At 40.1% G+C, this 23,419-nt stretch overlaps 2 protein-coding genes across 5 annotated transcripts; both read right to left on the bottom strand.

Moving 5' to 3' along the window:
• Positions 1 to 3,497: 3,497 nt before the first annotated feature.
• On the bottom strand, positions 3,498 to 8,210 carry rab18a (RAB18A, member RAS oncogene family). Its single transcript, XM_085939628.1, has 7 exons — positions 8,027 to 8,210; positions 7,331 to 7,386; positions 7,053 to 7,114; positions 6,786 to 6,858; positions 6,021 to 6,139; positions 5,615 to 5,681; positions 3,498 to 5,407 (listed from the first exon to the last, which is right to left on the bottom strand). Exons 1-7 carry the CDS (start codon positions 8,092 to 8,094, stop codon positions 5,238 to 5,240), a joined length of 615 nt encoding a protein of 204 aa, XP_085795754.1. The 5' UTR covers positions 8,095 to 8,210; the 3' UTR covers positions 3,498 to 5,237.
• Positions 8,211 to 8,615: 405 nt separating this feature from the next.
• On the bottom strand, positions 8,616 to 23,250 carry itgb1a (integrin, beta 1a). 4 transcript variants are annotated; one of them, XM_085939286.1, is made up of 16 exons: positions 23,191 to 23,250; positions 15,755 to 15,815; positions 15,353 to 15,438; positions 14,975 to 15,194; positions 14,728 to 14,898; positions 14,414 to 14,652; positions 14,172 to 14,327; positions 14,002 to 14,097; positions 13,462 to 13,551; positions 12,850 to 12,990; positions 12,568 to 12,770; positions 12,257 to 12,495; positions 11,959 to 12,181; positions 11,152 to 11,387; positions 10,898 to 11,064; positions 8,616 to 9,733 (listed from the first exon to the last, which is right to left on the bottom strand). In XM_085939286.1, the coding sequence occupies exons 1-16, from the start codon at positions 23,233 to 23,235 to the stop codon at positions 9,668 to 9,670; spliced, it is 2,439 nt and encodes an 812-aa protein (XP_085795412.1). In that variant the 5' UTR covers positions 23,236 to 23,250; the 3' UTR covers positions 8,616 to 9,667. The 4 variants fall into 4 exon arrangements, with proteins under 4 accessions (XP_085795412.1, XP_085795413.1, XP_085795414.1 ...); XM_085939287.1 differs by lacking the exon at positions 23,191 to 23,250 and adding an exon at positions 21,202 to 21,504; XM_085939288.1 differs by lacking the exon at positions 23,191 to 23,250 and adding an exon at positions 18,478 to 18,593.
• Between the last annotated feature and the right edge of the window lie 169 nt (positions 23,251 to 23,419).

Raw genomic sequence — 23,419 nt, 5'->3', positions numbered from 1 at the left:
ACCGAGACAAGCTGAAACGCAGCGGGGTCATAACATGAGCCACATTGCAACAGAAAGTGGGTGAGGTGTAGCCAAAATAGTTGGCCCAGTACTGTACGAGATTGCCCACATCTACAAACATCTGGTTCGGAATTCGAAGGCATCTAAAGGTGTCAGTTTCAACTGGGGGGGGGGGGGGGGGGGGGGGGACGGCTCAACATTTCCAATTCTTAGAAAAGCAAAACCCAGATCAGACTAAAACTACCTTAGCTTAATTTTACCACATACAATATACGTACATTCTTACCCCGTAATACAGTTTACAGGTATTATACTCTCAAAACTGGCTTAAATTTACGACAGGCTGAAAGTGAGACGATGTCCAATCTAGTCTGGAAAACGTACTTTTCTGAAATTCTAAACTTTGTTGAGTTGCAAAGGCAATTGTTGTAGTTACCCCTAAATCTTGTCAGTGTTTGCTTATAAGAATTTTGGGTGGATGTTGAAGAAATATAATTTGCAAGAAAAAATAACTCCTGGGCTTAGTGTCATTATGTTTAAAAAAGAAACTAAAAATATAAACTAATTTAAATACATGAAACGAAATATCATAAAACTGTCACCATAATAAAACATTTGCGGAAGACATATTTTTAGATTCTTAACTCTGCTGGTTATTACCCATAAAAAGAAAACGAATACATATTTTGGGCAGCTTTCTTTCAAACTACATCAAGTTGGAGGGGAAGTTTTGGTACACGGCCGTTTTCTCATCTTTGCAGAGATGTTCAATCAAACTGAAGTCTGGGCTCTTAAGGATATATAAAAATACCCGTTCTAACATCAATAGTCTTGCCGTTACAAAACACTTATCTTGCCTCTTTTCTCACATTATTCGGTGAAATAAAACACTCACAACAAACTGGATAGTTGAAACAAATTAGTTGAGAACTACAAAGCATCATATGATCATGTGACCGGGGGACAATATCCTCAGGGACTTTTATTTGACTTTAGCGTTGCACTTTTCACATCCAATTGTCCAGTTTGTTAAAATACTCAAAATTTCCTGAGGTGATCCGTATTAACCTAAACATGCACTACAGTGACATCACAGATAACCAACCGTAGATGGTTTTCGTAACAAAATAAGATAAATTGACATCTAAAAAGCATAAGGCTGTGAGTGGTAGAACGTTTTGAAGCGTTCAGCGTATCCCCACCAGCCGATCTTCTACAGCCTTCCAGACCTTTCTTGTCAGGGTCACATGGTCTTAGTGGTTTTCAGTTAATTTTTCTGGTCCGACCTCAAAGCTAAGATCGGCTTTGGCTAAGAAAAATAAGCCATGCAATTATAACACAGAGGGTAGATTATTTACATAAAATAATGAATTTGTTTCTATACATGCCAATCATTTCAACCAGAAGGTAGTTTATTAATGTGGACCCCCCCCGCCCCCCTCCACTGGGGGCAGGGCGCTACATGTGTAAAGTCAATGACAATGTTTGAGGCTCATGGAAAACTAACACCCAGGCCATGTTGATACAAAGTGATTAGTTTATTATAGCAGCTGAAGGCCTGACTACATCGGCCGTTGGTGTTTCCATGTTGTAGAGATCCGGATGGGTACCCTGACACGCGGAATGACGGCATTCCCGTGGAATCTGAGGATGCGTGTGACCAGATGTCACGGAGGGGAGTGGGGGGGGATTAATCGATAAGATAAGGCAATGCGTTCATCTTTATACTTTGGTAGCAAAAGGCATCTCCTGAGTTACCGGTGTGTCCTTGCCCCAGATGTTTATTGCAAAAAGTAACCCGAGGCCAAAATGAAAGCATCCCCTCCTGTGAGAGGAGTTTTCTTTTAAAGGGTGACAAGTCCTCATCCTTTACTTCCTTTTAGGCCTTGTCCACGGGGTACTGTTTTCAAAAAATAAAAAGCAGGTTACAAAATAACCATTTTGGTTTAAATTAGATTGACTGAATATCAAAATATGGCAAAACTCAATTACAGCTGATCTAACTTACATGGAATGGAGGCTAAAGGTTCACGGCAAACTAGGGTGGAAGTTTCCAGCTCCATTCTTATTAAAGCTGTTTTGTGGATGAGGAGACGGTGAACCCTGCTACCTGGGCCAATATGCTAACAAAATCATTGATCAGACCTCCCAACTCAGGGGAAATTTGAAGAAAATGGTACAAAACCAAAGCCCTTGTACTTGCTGGTCATTTAAAAGTAACCTAAGAGACACAAGAGCCAGATTTCGGACAACAGTAACAAAACCACCTGAACCTTCAGTTCGGCCTAAATCAGGCTAGGTCATTTCAAGAGATCATTTGATTTTCATTTCCAGAGTATCTACAAAACTCTCCTTATGGTAAATATATTACTTTCCTAAATGCATGGCAGAGAACGAATGGATGATCTTTCCAATCGTGCTTTTAAAAGCCAGCAAGGCACTCCATCTAACCATGAGCATGACATTGTGAGTGACGCCCGGGAATCCGACACCTTCTGAAATGATGTCTGATGTCTAGTAACATTTTAACACATGGCAGCTCTGACTGCTCCCGAGAGAAGTTCGTCCGACTTTTTGTCCATACATGCCAGAGATATACTGGCAAAGCAGAGGAGCAGAAAAGGACAAAGCTTTATTAACGGAGGATTTCTTCTTGACACATGAAGAGACTGACAGAAGGACAGAAAGTATTCCGTCGAGCGTTCCCCGTAGAGTTACTCTTGACTTCTCATTGTAAAAAAAAAAAGTTCCAAACTCTGTTTAGTCTATCTTTCACATCAACAGCGCTGATGTGAATGGTGCATAGGCGTCACTGGCGTGGTGCCTACATGAAACTTACCATATTTGCGTTTTGATATACGGCTCAAGGATACTTTGACAAGGAAACTTTCTGCCCTCTCAATCAAATTGATCAGTCAGTAGTTGGCGAATCATCTTTTTAAAAGAAAGTCACTACACCTCCTCCCCCAAATTAAAAAAACAAATCAGTGAGCATCTGTCAGTTCAGGACCTTCCGTACTATCTGATGTTTTTCCGATGTAGGCACGAGGATATGGCAGCGCTTACAGCTCAGCACACTGTCGCACCACATGAAGGCCTCAGTTAGTATTTGACTGAGACATATTTCCAGACGGCGGGCCGCACTGTGGCAGGAGATGAGGAACACGCTACAAGCGTCCTCGCTCACGCTGCCAGGCCTAAGCCTTTCATAATCGACCAGGAATTATACACATCCCGGTTAAAGCGTTGGTAGGATGACTTACGACTGTGGTTGTTTCCCCGAGATGTCTGCCAAAAAATATGATTTAGTTCGATCACACGTCTGGGGTCTGAGGCTTCCTCCGACACTGTTCAAACACACATCTTTATCCCAAAGGCAACGGAATGCGAAGGGTGCCGAGTGAAAAACTACTCACCTAACAGCGACATTTCCAACACGGTAACCGTGACAGCAGTGTGAGTGGTCATCTCCACAAATACAAATAACGAGATATAGCTTTCATTTTTATTATCGTTTATTGCGTTAACTTTATCTTGACATAGCCTTAAAGTATGTATAATAATGACACTTAAAAAAACAAATACAAAGAGAAATAATAGTTTAACAGATGGGGCAGTCTGTAGTTAATATGTATACATTCAGCTTTACAACTTAGGAATGATACTATCAATTGCTAAATACATAAAATGTACACAAGAATATTTCTCAACAGAAATAAAATGGCAGACAGCACAAGAGTATGCACTAATATAATAATATTAAAACCATTTTGTGTTTGATAACAATTCTAAAACCTAATTACTGTTTTAGCTTGACCTAAATTTAAATTGACATACTAAAAACAGGTAAGGCAGTTCCACATGCAGGTTAAAAAAAAAAAAATCTCCCATTTGTGATTAGACAATGTAGTGTGCTATTCGTGTCCCTTTCACAATCCCTGTATTAAAAGATCAGACACTCAGAGCTACCGTACATTTCCCAGATTCAAACCCAGCACGGCTGTTAAACCCATTTGCAATGTGGGGGCAAAGAGCACAGCCTTTTTCTTTTTTTTTTTTCTTTGACTGTTCAAATTTAGGCAACACTTGCTGGATATTGAACACTTTTCCTTCATTATGACAGAACGCAGCGCTGTGAGTGATATCGCTGATATTATCTGTCTGAACGAGCGAGCGCCAGAGTGTCTCGCCCTCTATTGAAGTGTCACATTGACCACGGTGTTGGGTGGAAAGCTTTTTTGCTGGTGCCAATCCATTTGACTCATCCACTTGCGTGTGTGTGTGTGTGTGTGTATATGTATATATATATATATATATTTTTTTTTTTTAAACGAGCTTTAAAAATCAAAGTGAATAAAATGTCAATCCAAAACACTTGCTAAGTCGATTATATTGGGAGTAAATGAGGCAGTTGTGTGAGTGAAATCCAAGCCGTGAGCAGAGTGTTGCTCGGGACTTTAAGATGGTTTGGCATTATAGAACGTCTGCATAAACAAAGTGTGCTGTATAAAGTGTAATATACGATGGACAAAAGTCTTGGGACACCTGCCCGTTGAAATTAATTCCAGCTGGCTTCCTTGACCGTGATTTTCACTTTACCAAGATGTTTTGAACTATTATATTGTTTCAGTATTTGTGCTTGGAGGAGGTCCATTTCTGTTCCAGCTTGACCAACTCCAGTGCACAAAATAAGGTCCTTGAGACTGGAGAAGATGGACTTAAGATCCCCGGCCACAACCAATCAAGAGGACTGGTACGCTCTGGTATCCCAAACCTTTTGTCCATATTGCAAATCGTCTGTACCGATATAGATAAGACAGCTTCAACAATAACAACAACAAAAAATACACTTTGTCAATATAATTCCTGCTTCAGGACCAGATCATTAAACACTTTGATCCGATTTGTTTCCTTTTTTTAGCAGAAAAACGACACCAATTGCAGAAAGTAAACCGACAAATGTCGATTCATCACAAATTCCAAGCCGATAATACGCATCCTACGTTGAGATCAAGGCTGAGCGGCTTTTGCATTTCAAGCGCACCTTTATAAAGAACATGTGCAAAGAGTACCGCCCGTGTGAATACAAGTGAGGTGGATGATCCGAGCCCACAGTCCGGGTATTCAGCTCACGGGAACACGACGTGTGAGGGGAGGAGGACGGAAGCAGAGATTTGTGTTGGAGTGTTTTGGGTATTCACACCTGTGTGTCAGGAAAAAAAACCTGCGCCTGTTATCTAAAGCAGCGAGCAGTATCCACCGCAGGCACCGCCTCCCGCGTCCTCGTCGGTGAGCTGCACGGCTCGGCCGTGGCTATCGCTCTGCCATAATCCCGGACTCTGGATGATCTTTTCGACGAGCTCCTCAAATGCACACTGAACGCCATCGCGTGTTTTTGCACTGGCCTCTGTGAAGACAAGAGTTCAAAATCATAGTCAATGCTAAGAACATCAACTCTTTAAAGGACAGGGGGGGGGGGGGGCTGTTTGAATTATAAATAGACACTAAAACTCCTCCACCGAAAGTATTAGAGAGCCAAAAAGCAGTTTCCCTTCTTGTAATAGTCTGCTGCGACGTGCCCAGTGGCTGTTCAGAGGGAATCCTCCTGGCTTACCTATAAAAAGCATGGAATGTTTTCTTGCAAACTTCAGCCCTTCGGCCCTGTCGAGTTCGTGGTTTTCCTGAAACAAAGAAGTAGTAATGGCTTATTTGAGGTCTGCCGGGTGGAGCTGTCAACTACTGTGAGCATTTAAGAGGGCATATTTTTGCAAAGAACAAAACACAATGAATTTTAAATACTCTATTTAGCGGTCAGTTGTCCATTAAGCTGTATCTATCGAAATTTAACCTTACACGATGACTTAATCGGATGGATTTTGGTGTCGCAAAGTAAATCAATGACAAACAAAAAATGAAGACAGATGATTTTTGGTTAATTTAAATATCAAAAACTGTTACAAACATCTAACAGTGGAAAATGATGTCAATAAAATGGTGACCTTTTCTGAAAGGCAACTCACCTTGTCTATCTTGTTTCCGACGAGCATTTTCACAAGATCGTTCCTTGTACAGTACGTCTCCAGTTCACTGAGCCAGTTTTCCAGTTTGGTAAAAGTTTCGCGCCTTGTGACATCGTACACTGGGTCCAATCAAACAAACAGAGGTAGGCAATTGGAGGCCGACAAATTTCACACGTTGACGACATATTTCTCGACATCGGTTGCTGTTGTTTTTTTTAAACAAGCAAAGGTTGCATTTCTTGAAAAAAATAAAAATAATAAAAGCTTCATTTCAGACGATTTTTGAATACTGCATAGGCACATTTTGTATAGTGTCCGTATTGGTTTAGTGCACAAGTGCAATACGTACATATATTGACACATTTTTCACTCATTTCATCAAACATCAAAAAGAGGAATGGCAAAGCCACAAATGTGTTTGCATTATTGTTGTAATCTGGTTTATGATTTCCATCCACACAACACTTGTTTTGTAGTTTTTTTGAAGTTGTCAGCTAACACTTGAATGAATCGCATCCAAGTGTTTAGTAACTAATTAAATAGACAAATACACTGTTTTTCATATTCATTGCACAAGCCCACACTTTCCCAACATTAAAATGACATCAGCACATATTGAGGTTACATCATACATTTTTTGCAAGTGTTTGCACAAAAACAACAACAAGAACAATAACAACACAGAGATGGGAAAACGACTTCAAATGTTTCCACTCATTATATCATAATCACAGTGTTGGAATTGGGGTGGGTTGAATTGCTTACCTAGGATGACTCCTTGTGCGCCGCGATAGTAACTGGGCGTAAGCGTTCTGAAACGCTCCTGCCCAGCAGTGTCCTGCAAAATAAAACCATGTCATTTTTGATTGGAAAGAAAAAAATTAACAGCGCAAAGACCATAGCAGAAAAAGCCAGGATGACCAAAGTTGGACTGCGTGTTGCATGACTGCCATCTTCTGGACCCTGACTGGAACTCCAGTACATATTTTTTCCCCTAAATACTCTTGTTGATTACTGAATTGTGGTACTTACCCATATTGCTAGTTTTGCCTTATTGCCATCTACACTGATGGTCTTTACTTTGAAGTCAACACCTGAAAAATGAAAGAGCAACCAGTCAATAATCAATCAAAGAATCCCAGCCAGCCAAGATAAACAGTAGTCATTGGAGAATATTTTCAGGGTTTTTTTTTTTTTTAATCTTTGAAAGGATTTGGGTTTTTGTTTCAATAGAGACATCATTGTGTCCTTGTAATTCTACATCCTACACTTATTTCAGTTTTATCTTGATCAAATGTTATGTTACTCACCTATTGTGGCTGTTTGCTCTGGGTCAAATGTGTCATCTGTGAATCTTAGGAGAAGGCTGCAGAGGATAAACAAAAAAACACACTTGAAATAAAAAAAAAATACAGCAGACTCACTTTTTGACACGTAAGTCGATGCTGACATAGATAGCATTGATGCCAGTAAAACTGTCTTGCTAAACTGACTGCTATGTGCTTAACTTGCTCAATTGCAAGATGACTTCATTGCCATGTTGGTGTCAGTAGGACAAAGTTCATTCTTAACTACAACTTAACTCGTGACAGCAAGTCTTAAGTTCACAAAACCTTACGAATATGATAATGACGCACAATTTACAGTTTGCAGTTCTTGGTAGCCGATGATTAGTCATCAGGTTGGATCATTTCTTGTCTCATTCTATGACACATCAATGCAATTTGCACAGTCTGCAATGTGAAGGTTTTATGGCTCATGAAAACCATCCTAGCAATGATGTCACCATCTTATCTGTCAGCTAACTAGCGTGTTACCAAAAAAAAAAAACCCTAATCGTATTAAACTGTATTACGGGAATTCGCAGTCGTGATAGCGGTTTCGTATTGTTCATGCAGATAAGACTGTCAGACTTTAACACTCTTGTTTTAACCCAAAAAAACAACAACGAGCTTGCTGCTAATCAGCGTTAGCCGTTTGCAACAACACCCTCCCTGGTTACTAACCTGGACTTCCCGACGCCACTTTCTCCAATAATTAGTATTTTCAACGTTGTCAGAATGTCGTCTTCCATCGCCTTTAATAGGCAAATTGTCCGTCTATAGTGAACAACTCAAACGATCGTTCAAACGATGTTTCTTAACAGCTAGCATTCCTGTTTACCGCTTTGAGTGGGCGGAGCTTGACAGCGGTTTGTTACCAATCGTATCCTGTTATACTAATTGAGCTTCCGGTTTCTATATGGAATCAATTTATCAATGAAGAAATAAATGTTGATGTATACATAAATTTATTTTTATTGAAAGCTTTAAAGGACTAGTCAACTCCAAAATCTTCCTTAAAATAATTTACTCTGCCCAACACAGCGCTCTGATTACTATTGTGTTTATGGAATATAAATACGTATAAATACCGTGTTTAGACTAGTGGGGCTGCAAAATATATCAATTTTTTTTTCTTTAATCGTAAAATTATAGATACATAGCAAAGATTAGAAGATGTTTATCATAAGAATTTATAGATCAAAAAAATATTGTAAACACCAACAACACAAACAATCATATATTCTGCCCATCTTAATTAAGAGACATCAACAGTGTTTTGGGAGTTTATTTAATAAATAAGTCATTACAGCATAAGGGAGAGAACATGGTGATTGAAATAAAAGGCACTTAAAAAAATACTGTAAAGGCGCGTGTGTGGTGCTTCTGAGGCATTAAGGTGAATGATAAAATATTATTGCAAAACAAAACAAAATACGACTGACATTGAAGTTCACAAAGGAAGATATTTTTGGGAGTTTTTGGCAAAAAAAAACATAGGAAAAACCTGAGAATAAATAAGTCAGTCGTATTGGTAAATTAGATGTTTTATAATTGGTAGTGTTCATAAAAACAACATAAATCCTTTGACTCAACATCACCATCATGTGATTTTTACGAGTGGTATACAATCCATTTGTGATAGCATATCAACAAACCATACAAATGTTTTGTTGATTTTAAACATTTATATTATGGTGTAATTCCTTGAAAATATGAAAATCTCGTGAGTGCAATAAAACTTCATTATGTCTGAGCTGCAGTCCAAACTACATTTACAAATATTTATTCACTTTTGCAGCACAAAAACTGAACCAAAATTCTCAACTAAACTTCTATTGCATTTGTTTTTCAAGATATACACATAATGTGGCATGATGTGCTGCTGTGGCTGATGATTTACATAAACATCCAAAACACCTCACGTCTTGTCACATATGTAGAAGGACACCACAAACAGTCAGTGCAGAAAGACACAAGAGGGAATAGCATACAAGATGGCAGATGAGCGTGACATTTAAGAAGCTGATTATTTCTAGGGCATGAATTATTTTGGATGACATTCACCTTCTGCTGGTAAAACAAGTGAAATGAAATGCCCGTACCAGACCTTTGGCAGGATAGAAAAACAACTTTGATTCATAAACTTCTAAGAAATTTGAAAAGTATATACACATACTGTACATCTAAAATACAACAAAAGCATATAAATACGTGTTAATAAAAAATACAGACGCATGTGCATTGTAATGACCAAGCAACAATAGGAAACAACAATCCTCCTCAGAAGCCGAACGTACAGCAAAAATGTCAAATTCTTCTTCCTCATTTGCCTTCATATTTGGGATTGACCACAGTCGTAACAGCACTTTTGTAGATGGGATTTTCGCCCTGGGAATTGAAAAAAAAAAATCATAATTATAAATCATTTGAACACAAAACATGTTTGAGTTCCCAGATTTATGATTTGTAAGTCTTACAGTGCCTCTGAGTTGTTTGAAGGTAAGACCTCTTTAAATACTTACCAGAAAACGCCCTTTTTTGTAATCGTAGCCAGAAATGACACTTGATCCTCAAATCCTGTGTATCACAGCATACTCATGCACTCGCTTTGTCACTATTATATTCCTCTTCCCCTTGCAAGCTCATGTAATATTTAGTGGTTTTGCAAACACAGAGAAAAAAGAAGACACTGAGAGACAGTGCGCGCGCACACACACACACACACACACACACACACACACACACACACACACACACACACAAAAACACATGCAGGAAATGTGAAAGAATACGAACTTAAAGGGCATCAGCTCTACGTCCATAGTTTGGATTCTGGAACTTATTGATAGGACTCTTGTATATGGGGTTGTCTTGCTACAGATAGAGAATGAGCACAGAAAGATTTCAACAGAGATGAATGATAGAACTGCAAGATGCAGAGAAAAGGCAAGGATGAAAACATAAAAGGCGTGCATAACACAAAAAGGTTCACAATAAGAAGGTATTGAAAACCTCATCGCTGGAGAGCTGCAACTCATCAATTGAGGACCGTACCAAATCTCACCACAAGGTAGCGAAGAGGACCCGTGTCATAAATTTAAGATTTTATCTACTCCACCACTAGGTGGAGGCTGATTACAGCCCATTAGGTCGTGCTGCAATCTTGTCATATTGATGTTGGCCGATGACTACACCAGGCAGGAAGTCGGGAAAGGAGGCGGCGCAGACACTCCCCGGAAAAAGCTTCGGCTACGCATAACATTCCCTAAAAAGTCCATGAAGCCTCCAACATTTTCCGCTTGGTTGTGAGTGCCGTTCAAAGTCAACCATCTGTTTCTCCACAAGACTTTAGAAAATGAACGTGGGCAATATTACCAGTCTGCAAAGCTCATCTAACATGATCACAAGTGAATTTACTATTTAAAAGGACAACCTTGCACCAAATACTCCCCCACACCTGTTTTTTGTATTAACACAAGTCAGGGAACTGCAAAATCCATAAAAGTATCCCTTGAATATCTCATTGAGCTTGTTGTACTTCCAAACCCTCACCGTATCCCACTTGGCGTTCATCTTCTCCTTCTCAAATTTGGCAAACTCTCTTCTATCGTGGATGATTGTCAGCAGCTTCCAGATGAGCAGTAGAGCTAAACCGATGAGGACGATGCCTGCGACGACACCCAGCACGATGGGGATGATGTCAGGACCGGCCGGACAATCTGAAACACAGCAAGGGAAGGTCAAAACAAATATCAAGGAGCAAATGCTTTCTCAACATCCTAGTTGATGATAGGCTTCTTGCTTACCAAGAGTTTCAACCACATGGACCTCCTTTTCTGTATTGTTGTTGACAGCGTAGGTGTAGTAGAACCAGCAGTCGTTGGCATCCCTCTCCTTGCAGTGCATCACAGGATAAGAGGCGTCGTTGGGCTGAGGCAGCTTGTCCCTGTCCTTCACTTTGATCAAGTTGAAATAGCTGCAGTCGCGTTCACACGTTTCCTTCATCTCACCTGTACCAAATGCCCGACACTGGACGCACTCCCTAAAAAAAAGGCAGATTATCACAAATTCTAGTTGGGATCAATTTTCTACACCCGTATTTTTCGGACTATAAAGCGCACCGGACTATAAGGCGTACCATTAACATCATGTCAGATTTTTAATCCAAATCATATCATTCTTCATTTTATCATTTTTATTTCAACTTCAGACGCAAAAAAGTACTTTAGAATTACAAAATAATGATCTATAGTCTTTTTGATTCATGATTCATAGTCGGGTCAGTTTAAATTTAAGAATTTGGTCCATATATAAGGCGCACCGGACTATAAGGCGCACTTATAGACAAAAACAGGCTCCAGCACACCCACAACCCATCACCACTTTCTCCTGCCCATACTGCACAAAAATATGTGGATCCCGGATCGGGCTCTACGCCCACCTGAGGACCCACAAGTAGACAACCCTGAGAAGAAGACTGTCATACTCGTCTCGAGTGACCGCCGATGATGATGATGAAGGCGCACTATCAGCTTTTGAGAAAATGTTTGGTTTTTAGGTGCGCCTTATAGTCCGGAAAATACGGTAATTATTTGCCAAAATGTCCAACTTACTTGTGCTCAGTGCACACTCCCGGGCAGGTAGGGCACGTTTCGCAGGTGGGACCCTGAAATTTCGGGTCGGTACACTTGCAAGTGCCGCAATCACATGTCCCTCTGCCGTTGCAAATCTGCTTGTTGCTTGCCAGACATGTACTGGTATCCAGAGAACAGTCACAGGCGCTCCCAGTCCACATGGGGTCACATATGCACACTCTGCAATCGCAGCGGCCGTGCCCTAAGGAATCAAAATGAAAAAAGTTTTAGAATGATTCCCACAGAATTGCTTTGCGATTTCCATTACGTTACTCACCTCCGCACAGTTTGTTTCCTGATCGGTCACAATTAAAGTTATCACATTCGCAGAACTGTCCGCTGTAGCGCTCTTCCGAATTCACTTTCTTGTTGCACTCGCACGTGCCGCACACACATTCGCCGATATTGCTGCATATGTCGGTGCCGTTGTCTTTACGGCAGGTGCGGTCCATGTCCTCTGTGGCCACGTCGTTGCTGCTGCATTCACACTGTCTGCCCACGCGTCCATCATAACACCTTGGAAATAGGAGGAATATGAATTCCTTAATCTCATTTTCCATCTTGTAGAACCATCTGGGATTGACTTACTTGCAGGCGCCACATTCATAGGTCCCGTTCCCAAAGTGGCAATTGTCGCTATTGGCGACGCCCTCTTTATGGCATTCGCACTCACAGATAAAGTTGAGGGTAATCTCGACTTCCTCTGTAAATCCCAATGGCTTTATCTTGATAGTTTCAGGTTTCCCTTGCTTTGGACAGCCCGTTGATGTCACACTGATGGTAAAAGTGACCTGAAAACAACAACAACGGAATATTCTTAACATGACATGAAAATGACATGTTCTATTTTTTCGTATTTCAATGACTTACCTCATCTCCAATTGAAATATTGGAGCATTTTCGTCCATTTTCACCCTCAGTGATTATTCCGTTCTTACAGTGGGATGTGTAAGCAATGGTCACCCCCTCTGGAAGCTTGCTATTCTCCAGTATGACCTCAGACGAGAGCGACTGTCAAACAAAGAAGAGATAATAACATGGATGGTGATTTTTTTTCCCTCGCAATGGAATGTCATCTGGTAGTTTTGTTTAGACAGCAGGCTATACAAATGGCTTCACTGAGTAACATGGGGATTTTTTTTTTTCAGGCCAGTCTTCAGGATATTTCCTTAGATCACAGATGAATAATAATTAGCGTTCATTATCACATGATGGCTTGATTAGTTGTTGTTTTTTCCAAGTTTTCCTTGCATTAAAAAGGCTTTAAAAAGTGGTTTATGGCACACCACTGGCGGAGCTAAGATTTTTTTTCCTAGGGGGGCATGGGGTGGCCCCAGGGGGACACCAAAACAAATTAAAAAAATTACCAACCCAAATAATTCTTCAGAAAAAGCTGACAAATATGGGCATATGTGTTTTTTTGGGTGGGGTGTAAATGTGGGGAAAATAAACACAAGGAATTATCTGGTCTAACATACTTACATTGTAAGCATCAATAATAAGGTTGATAACATTGCTTGAATTAGCAGAGAGCGTGCCCACTGCAGACTTTGGTATTAGATTTTTCAGCTCCTGGGAACAAAAAACAAAATCACATTTCAGTGTTATTTATTCTAAATCCGTAAAATTTATACCATATAATCTAAATAAGCACTGGAGCGCTACAAAGTTTTCTTTTATGGTTTGGACGGACACTATTGCATTACACATTTTTATTGCTCGGAAGCCCACCAGGGCTTCTGTGGGGTCAGGCATTGAAAGAACCTTGATCACAGTTAGATCACAGCTCCACAGCAGATGGAAATAATCAAAGATTCAAGGAGAGGCTGCCATTAATTTGTAACAGATGTCTTGGCCTAGTTGGAATTTTTAAAAACTTTATTGTTCCATTTATTTATTTATACTCTTGGAAGCTACACTGAACATCACATACACAAAGAAACAAGAGTAGCAGGAATCAATCCCAGTTTTTAAAATTCACTCAAAATAATTTTTCAGCATGAAAGAATTTATAAAACTAACTTGATAAACGGGCTGGAACTCCTCGGTGACAGCAAATATGGTTTGAATGTTGTTATCGCTCAATTTCTGAACCAAGTGAGCAATGGAGGGATAGTCCTGAAAGAAAAATCAAGACATTTCAGAAGAGTGGCCATGTCTTATTTCCAAAATCCCAAAACTCAGACACTCACATAGTAGTGGCTCATGGTGTACGCGTTGTTCTCCAAATGACATTTTCCATCATTAGGAAGTACGATGCCGCCGAGCTTGCCATCTCCTGCAAAGTGGAATCCAGCGTCAGTGGAAAACACCAGAAGGCGAGTCACGTTCCTCCACCCGATCTGGTCCTGAGAGATGAGGAAAATACATACATTAAATATGTGCATGGGATTGATGAAGGTCTCATAAAATAGACATGAAGAAACCTGCATACCCCACAAACAGCCACTTGCATGATGGCATCAAATCCACCCTCAGGAGAGTCCAGGTTTCCCGAAATATGCTGTTGGCCCACCAGGGTGTTGAACCTTGTTCCGTCACTGGTGAGCTTCAGGACGTTCTTGTAGCTGAACGGGCTGGTGCAGTTCTGGTCACCCGTGCACGGGTTCAACAACTTAGCCGGGGTGGTGCTGATGTATGGCATGACCGTCTTCTCCACAAAAGAACCAAAACCTATGACATTTTTTTTTGTAATTAAACTTAGGAATGACATCGTTATATGATGAAACCAAAAATTGAATTCCATACCTATCCTGAAGTCAGATGTGATTTTTGACATTTCTAGCATTAAACTGGTTCCTAAGTTCTTGACGTTCTCCAAATCGTCTTTCATGGAGTATGAAAGGTCCATCAGGTAGTATAAATCGATGGGGTAATCTTCTGCCCGCTTGAACTTTAGGTTGAAAGACTGGGGCTCACCTACACACACATACACACACGTTACATGATATACTCACACCAAAACAAGCAGAGAACATCATCTTCAACTCTTCACCTGATCTGAGGGTGAGACTGAGCTTCTGAGGTTGTATCTGCGTGATTTCTTCCGGCTTTAGTTTCTTCGCTCCTTTTCTTCGGTTGGTAACTGCTTTGTTTTTGAGGATCCTCTTTACTCCACGCGGGTTCTCGATCAACCCATCTCTACAACCTCTATTCTTTAAAGACTGCAGCTCGCCGCATCGGGTCGACACGGATTCGCCTTGTTTTAAAAAGTCCTGAAATCAATTACAGCCAGTAAATGTTACATCCATAATAAAAGACGTTCACGTGACTATAAATCATTCTAGCCAATGCTTTTACACGAGGATGTGAAAAAAAGGAAGCAATTCCATCCCAAATGTGTGTTGTTGCTTTTAAGTAAATGGATTCATACCGGGTCTGTACACCAGCCACATTTTGCTCCAGCTTGGATGCACTCTCCACAGTATCTGGCATTTGCACTGATGCACTCATTCCCCTCTGTATAAAAAGAAGAAAAAAAAAAGAAACAAAGAGGATGCAGTGTCAGAGAGTGCAGGCCAATCCCTGCAAAGTAAGCAGCTCTGTAAGCCTTCGCGTTTACACATCAGTTCATCTGGAACGCTGCGGCTCTATCGTAATTGGAGACGGGATCGGAATACCCAGCCGCCATTATTTTCTGCATGATGCTGAGGTAGACTTTCGGTCAATGACATCATCATGAATCAGGATAGTGGCTACCTCTACTGCAGTCTTACAGTATCAGTGATACTAAAAACAACAAGTTATAGGAATATGTTATATTTTTCTAATCTACCTTTCTGAGCATTGCAGAAGACTCCTAACAACGTAGATATCAAAAGCAGCTTCAGGTCCATCTGGAAAAAAAAAATGGGAATGTGATATTGCATTAGTCTATATTCACCTTATAATATGTAGATATACAAAAACTCCTCTTTTTTGCCCCTCCCCTTCCTGAAAAAAAAAGACTGATAGAATCTCTAAGCGGTTGAGGTTTAACTGGTGGTGATAAATTCTCTTCGGTGTGTGTGTGGGAAGGGGGAGGGGGATGGATGGCCTGGCTATTTTCAGTCCGTCGCAGGGCAACAGGCAGCTAATTTGATTCCGACACACATATATGGAATAATCGCATACACACACATAAACATGCACGGAGGTCTACATGGAGTCCAGTCTGCCATTTCCCATAATTCCTTTTCCTGTAAATAGCACGAGCTCCCGAGAGTCCTTCTCCAGAAATGCATATTGACCTCTCAGCTCTTTTGGTCAACCAAATCGATTGCTCTTAACACAACTCTCATGACTTTATAACCGAATACGATGATAACCATAGAACCATAAAACGTAGTTTAGCAACAATGGAAATTTGTATCCTAAAATGAATAGAAAAAATCCAGGCAGGCGTCTCGAATTAGAGTCTGAAGATTTTTCGGCCGGTGGCAGTCAGCGCCTATTCATAGAGGCTCCATAAAAGTCTGCATTCCCTTACAGTGTGGTAAAGAAAGCGCTGACGTTGAGCGTAGGGTGTTAAGTGATGCATTCCCCAAGCGTGTACGCCAGTGTCCCAATACTGTTCACTGGTTCATCACATTTCTAAGAGCAGAAGAAACAAGACTTTGTAAAATTCCTATCTGGGATTCACCATCAGCTTCAAATTTGAATACCCGTGATGTGTCAGAAGTCAGTGAAGCTTTGCAGCTGCACAGAGGAATGTTCTACTGGAGTAACATTCAAATCCTCCTCCATACATTAGAATGTTGTAAATCCAACTATCTGATGTTTGAGGAGAAGAAAGGGCAAAGTCAGCAGAGGCAAGCAAAGTCTGTGGGATCCTTTCTTTTGGAATTGAGTCAAGCCTCGGAGTTGGGAAATATGCGCCGCCTTTTCCTGTTTTTCCTTCTTTTCCATTCCTCCTTAGCATGTCTGGGGAAGAACACATACTCTAAATGCAGGAAAGCCCTGACGTTTTCTTAAAAACGGTGTTCACAGTATTCTAATCATGCCATTTATGACACCAAAATGTGTCTTAAAATAGCTGCTTTGTAGAAATATCACATTTTTATACAGCAGGACAGACCAGCAAAAACGTACTTTGAGGGTTTCCATCATTCTTTTGGTCTGTCCAGAATTGTCTGGCATATCTTGGACATTCCACACTCTCTTCCCCCCCTCCTCTTTCCTTCCTCTTTCACTTTACCCGCATCCCAATCCACAGCTCACTTGCTCAATATAAGCCAAAAAGCAAAGCTCCCTTCCCCTTTCCTTCAAACTAGTAAGAGGGAACATTTTGGTCATCTCAGAGATGTCAAATGACCTAGATGAAGGAGAATATGAAACTGGTGGCTCTTCTGGTGTCTCTGCCCGTCCCCCTCCTCTCATTACCATCAGGAGGATCCTCTCATGGAGGACAAAAGCAATGAATCAGGCTGTCCTTTGAGAGCATGAAAGAGGATCTGATTCTTAATGTGTGTCCGCCTCTCCCATAAAAGAAGCCCTGTGTGATTAAATAATACTAATGAGGAAAATGTTGATGCCTTTAATTTTGGTTCAAATGACAAATTGCGTCACAAAATAAAAATTGACGGCTTTGGAGATCCCAAATGAGGCCTGATCTAATTCAATGTGAATATTTTTATGATAGAACTAGACTAGAATAGAAAATATGAACCCGGAGGGAAGGAATTTAAAAGAACAACAAAAATTTTCCAGGCACTCAGCTTGTCATTCCTTTTTTGTTTAAGTCTTCAAATCAAATCGACGTGGATGTTTTCTTTTCAGTAAGAAAGATATCAGGTTGTGTTATTTTTCCACGTTTTAAGTGGGAGGGAGTGTGCGTCATAATATTACTTGATGGAAAAAGCATTATTCTTGCTTGTGCTTCATTTGGGGCCTGCAGCAGATATAAACAGTAGCTTAAATTTTCTGCTCTGCATCTCACACAAAACATTTAGCCACAAATGTTGGCCTGAAGCCAGCTAGCATTCCGCTTGTGTGTGACAAAGGCTAAAGATACACTCCAATGCAGCGAGACGTGACTTGAACCGACTTTTCCTAGTTAGGCGATCAATAATATGTAACTTGTCTTGGCTACTTTTCAACACTCGTTGAAATTAAATTAAGGCTCCACTCAAAAGCTGTTTGTTCACTCGTTCGGCAGAAACAATTGAGACTTGTGCACAGACTTGGGACTTGCTCCAAGTCTGTATTGCCATTCATGGCTCCATCCCGAGACTGAAAATAACTGTACAGTGGGAGTGGGGGATATTTCTGACTCATCCTTCTCACCTGACATCTGCAATCACTCTAAAAGAAAAAGGTAGACCGTCACAAAAAGACCTCAAGTGCACCAAGCTTCCACCCATTTCTTGTTAGGCCATTATTAGCAAATCAGATAAAAACTAGAAAAGCAGACAATATGGTTGCCATGCAGATGTTTATCCTCATCTGCCTCTAATGTGTTGCTTTGGCGAGCTTACACTCAAAGTTGTCATCGCGTGAGTCTGAGCGTGGAAGACTTACAACAAGATCAGAGACGGGGTTCCTGTGCCTGTTCCTGCCACCTGGCAAGTGTTTGCCCCCGAGCTGCTGTAGTCAAAGACCAATTGTGAGCTTAAGAAGGAGGAGTTGCTAAACACTAAAATCTCCACAAAGTGCATCGTCTTTGTTGAGTTGGCCCTTCCTTTGCTGAAACACAGGAAACTCAACTGGATCACACAGGAAGCCTGTATTATGTTGCTGGAGGAGTCACATATGACCCCCCCCCCAAAAAAAAAAGCATTACATGAGCATGACGTCATAGTTGTCATTTGACAGTTTTTAAATCAATTAATAAAATAAAAAAATAGTTGCCTGGATATTTATTTTCTAGGATCAGGAACAAGAAGTGTGTGTCCATTCTGAGAAATAAATCATTAAGATAAATAAAAAATGACGGCATGTCTGCAGTGTCAGACAAAAAACAGCTGTGAAGTATTAAAACTCAGAAACCTCGACTAGATTTAGACTTTATCAGCAGAGCTACCGGTCCCCAAAGGGACAAACTTTATCTAACGCCGACTCAAAATAGTTATACCGTACACGTAACACGTGCCTGAACACAACACAAGCCAGCTGACAGTAGCCAAGACGTCATAAAGAGCTCCGGTGTTGCACAAATAGCAACGTCAAAAGTGTTAATTCCCCCCCCAAAAAAAGCCCAGCTGTTAGTCGCCTCTGCTTGAATGTGCCGAATTAATGACAAGCAGATGTCTTTCATTACGGCCCCCGAGTTTGACGCTTGACCTAGAAGGCCTCTGTTTCCGCAACCACAAGTGAGTGAGAACTCTGTAGACTGGCAACAGTAAATACTTTACAATGGACTGTTTTTCAAGATTGAGGTTCCTGAGTGAATATGCATTTCAGTATCTCGAAGGAAATCTCATTTCGGATTAATTTTGTCTAATTACAGACAACTAGAGCTGCCATACCAATTAGGATGCTGTCATGGTTATTATTGTGCACTGATGATTCAAGTCCCTCATTTGGTAATGTCTGCTGTTTTTTTATGACTCTTGCATCTACAATATGTGCGAGAATCGGATTGTGACTCACCGGGCATTGCTGAGTTGAGTGTCAAAGAGCCATTGAAAAAGATGGAGAACAGTGTTTGCATTGTTTATCACGTCACTGCTTCGAGTCAATTTAGGAACTTTTAACAATGTCGCTCTTTTCTCTTGGAACTTCAAGTTTCGATGTCGTATTTTACATCAAGCTGGATTGTTGCAGAAAGGAATTGAGGCAAAATGTAAGATATAAAAGCAATAGAGGTCTGAATCTTTCATGTAACACTCCAAGGCAGAGTCTCTGTTTATTTGGAAAAATGCAGAGCTTGAGAGCCTAATAAACATTCCCGTTCCTTCTCACAGTTCAGACAATTCTGCTACAATTTTTTTTTTCCCGCTAACATAATAAGTTTAGCTTGCTTTTCACAGGAGACCCTTGCAAGCAGGTCGGCTTTCACTACTCTTCTGTTTTTAGAAGCAGGCGCCACCACCCAAAGACATCCAAACTAAATGTGGAAGGGGGAAGAAAGACAGAGAGGCCTAAATTGTTGGTTAAATACAACTCCCAAGACACACCCCGCAATCTAACTGCCAATGTATGTACTTTAAGAAACTGGAAGTTAGGATGTGTTAGCCATGCATTTCCATAAAGAAGACTTGTTGGTCAAGCATGTGATTCCCCTTCCTAATGCATAACTGTTCTTCTGGGATTATCAGCAGGGGACCTGGCTGTTTTCCCACTTTGATGGTATGTGGCTGTCACATAGAGCTAAACATGAATCACAGGACTGAATCGAGGATAACAAGTCCTCGGTCCCTTAAGCGTCATCTAGCTGGCAGCTGTTAAGCATTTTTATTCAACCACATAGATCCAATTGCATCTAGTTGGTGACTAAGAGGAACCTTTATCAAGTTTAACGTCATAGAGGGCTATGGCAGCTGTGCCCTGCATGGCAACTTGAGGTCACGTCCGTTTTGCTGACGGCATTACCTTCTTTTTTTTTTTTCGCTAGACCCAACTCCCTTTTGTCCTCCTCATTTCTCATTCTTACATCCCCGATGTTTCCTCTGCCCTTCCTCTCATCCCGCCTCCATTTCCTTGATTAAAGTGGCTGCGGAGTCAGCGACTGTTTCGAAGGTCTTTATCATTGTGTTCGCCTTCATGTGGAGCTTTTATCCAATGAAAATGCAGCCTGTCATTTATGGAAGACGAGGTCTGGTGATTATTCGGCTTGTATCCACGCAAAATGAATACACTGAGCAGAAGTTAAAAAGTGATACACCGAAAGCACAGATTCACCCCAATGCGGTTGATATAATATGTTTAATATATTTTATTAAATATTTATAATATATTTCAACCACTTTCTATGAGCCAGAAGCATCCCCTGCTTTTAAGCGACGCCTGAATCATTTCAACTGAGTATTTGTGAAGAGGGGATGCACTTTCACATTATTGTCCACAAAAAACTATCTCGTTATGGATGGCTATATTAAAGCCTGATGGGGAAAAAAATCATTTTGCTCACTTTTTTAAGACTATATTAGACAATAACAATAAAGCAGAGGACCACGACCAAGAAAGTAAAAACGTTACAATTATAGAAGAAAATAAAATAAAATTGTAACATAAGTGAAAAAAAAACAGCTACATACTTTTTCCTGCAACCTAAGATTATTATAAAATGATTATTTTGTTTACCTTTGCGTTGAAGTGATTATCTTGTTGCAGCACACAGAAGATAACAACCCTCTCTAAAAACAATCGGCCACAGCAGCGGCGGTTCCACACCGCTCCGCTGGCACCCGATCACTTTCTCCACCAAAACAAAACAAAAATAAAAATAAAAAACGTCACCGCAGATTTACACTACCACCCATTTAATCCCGATCCAAAATAGAAATTGTTTTCAATTCAATTCAAAAGGTAAAATGATAATATCCGTTAGTGCGTCTTTTTAGTAAAGCAACAAGCGGCGAAGCTGACACGAAGCGCTCCTCTCTCCTCCTGCCCGACACGCACTATTCTTGAAATGACGTAGAACCTATTAAGATTTTCTTTTTCCTGTTGAAGTACCAAAATAAAATGACCTCGGGCATCATTCTTGGTCATTTTTGTTTCTTTATTACTTCACCAGAAAAGCTGTCCAATCTAAACACAATAAAGAAATGTCATCAACTTTTAAGATTTTGGTTCGCTCTAGCGGCAAACTTTGGGTTATTTTGCACGAAACGTGCTTTAATTTGAATATAGTGTAAACGGGGTTCCTGTTCATCTTTTTATTTTTTTTATTTTAGTGATCACATCACTTATGTGCACTTTTGTCATTACTTAGGGAATTAACTGCATAAATAATAAGCATTAAAAACTGACCCTCCTTGGTGCCAAAGGCACTTGGATGGGAATGTGCTATTAATTAGATTGATTGAATTTGCTTCTAAATGTTTATTCGTGCAACAAAAACAGATATAGCTCGTCCTGTTTTCTGTTTTGTTGCATAAATTAAAACTTCAAATACTATATTTGGTATCATGATACTTTGAAAGTCATTTGTTTGAGAACATGCAAGGGACTCACCCTGAAAAAACAACAACCAAAGCATCCCCGGAAGGGCCTTGAATCCTGTTTAGTCTCCAAGGAGGGTTTAACCAGAGAATGCTTGGGTCTGTGTCCTTTCTGTTTATTGGATAGTGCGTTTAGAAGCAGTTTTTAAAAACAGAAAAATTATCCGTTATTTGATTTCTGTTTTAATGTACAAATACCATAATTGAAATATGTTTTTTTTTTTTATCATTTGTTGTCTGGAAAAATTAAGTAAAAGAGCGATTTGATATTATTGTGTTTTATTTTAAAACAAAAATAGAATATATCGTGAGAAACAAATAAAAATACAACGACGCGTATATTTGTTTTGGACTCCCCGATTTGACCATAAGATTGCAAAAGTGTACCGTATGTCGCCCTCTGCGGGTCAGGAAGAGAAATGCACCAGGTGATAAATTCCGGGAATCCAAAGCAAATACATATACGAGCCGTTTCTTGATTTGTGTGTCGTGCTGTATTATATTTTTGTTTAGAAATAAAAATAGAAAATCAAACTTTATTTTACTTACTTTTTTTGCAACAAATGAGGAAAATCAGGCTGTGTTTCAATTCTGGTATTTCTATATCAAAATAAAAATCAAATGAGTGATGAAGCGATGCATCAGATGTAAAAGGAAGCCAGACATTTGGCAAATGTTATCTGAGGAGGTTGGTAAAACAATCACAGCTCAGGCGCCATCTGATAATAAATATAACAGTTTGGGGGGGGGGGGATGGAAATAAAAAAAGTTCTGCTAAAAAAAACTTTAAGAGGCGCCAAAACATACATCATAAGTTAAAAAGTGCGTTGAATTTCAAAGTGGATGGAAAGAAATATTTTGCAGACCATCGAGATGAATTAACGAGCAAATAGTGTCGTTAAGTATCTATCTGCTGAATACTGTAATCTGTAGCGCTCTCTTTTGGACAAAGTTAGTTACTGCAGATAAAGGAGACAAAACCACCTTCAAAACAGCATGAATTACACCAGTGAGCAGAAGGAAAGCAACAGAAAAATAATGCAAATGCCATGCGGAGCTGCACCCGTCCAGCAATAAAAGCTACGGACTAAATAAACAAATGACAAACAATAAAAAACACAATTACCGTGTAAGCCTCCTGACCACATTGCATATACTCCGATGCGTGCATTCCTGCTTCTGCATGTCATCCCACCTATGGAAGACCGCAAGTTCCAAAATTAAATAAATAAATGCACCAGGAAATGTTGAAACAAAATGTTATTTGTTAATGAGAATTGAAAAAGACCCTAAATGCATCACACCAAACTGAGAAATCCACCAGAAAATCATTTAAATCTCATTGATTAAATTGT

Source organism: Syngnathus leptorhynchus, chromosome 19 (genome assembly GCF_054491065.1).
Source record: "Syngnathus leptorhynchus isolate UIUO chromosome 19, UIUO_Slep, whole genome shotgun sequence".
In the NCBI taxonomy this organism is placed as follows: Eukaryota; Metazoa; Chordata; class Actinopteri; order Syngnathiformes; family Syngnathidae; genus Syngnathus; species Syngnathus leptorhynchus.
This window is presented reverse-complemented; position numbering and strand designations above follow the sequence as displayed.

Coding starts and splice junctions, on each gene's coding strand:
- rab18a (XM_085939628.1), bottom strand. CDS start 8,094: ATGGAAGACGACATTCTGACAACGTTGAAAATACTAATTATTGGAGAA. Junction 6,140..6,785: donor CGCACAAGGAGTCATCCTAG/GTAAGCAATTCA, acceptor GATTGGACCCAG/TGTACGATGTCACAAGGCGC. Junction 5,408..5,614: donor ACATTCCATGCTTTTTATAG/GTAAGCCAGGAG, acceptor TTGTCTTCACAG/AGGCCAGTGCAAAAACACGC.
- itgb1a (XM_085939289.1), bottom strand. CDS start 23,235: ATGCACGCATCGGAGTATATGCAATGTGGTCAGGAGGCTTACACG. Junction 14,899..14,974: donor CAGTCTCACCCTCAGATCAG/GTGAAGAGTTGA, acceptor ATGTGTGTGTAG/GTGAGCCCCAGTCTTTCAAC. Junction 11,388..11,958: donor GGAGTGTGCACTGAGCACAA/GTAAGTTGGACA, acceptor CCTTTTTTTTAG/GGAGTGCGTCCAGTGTCGGG.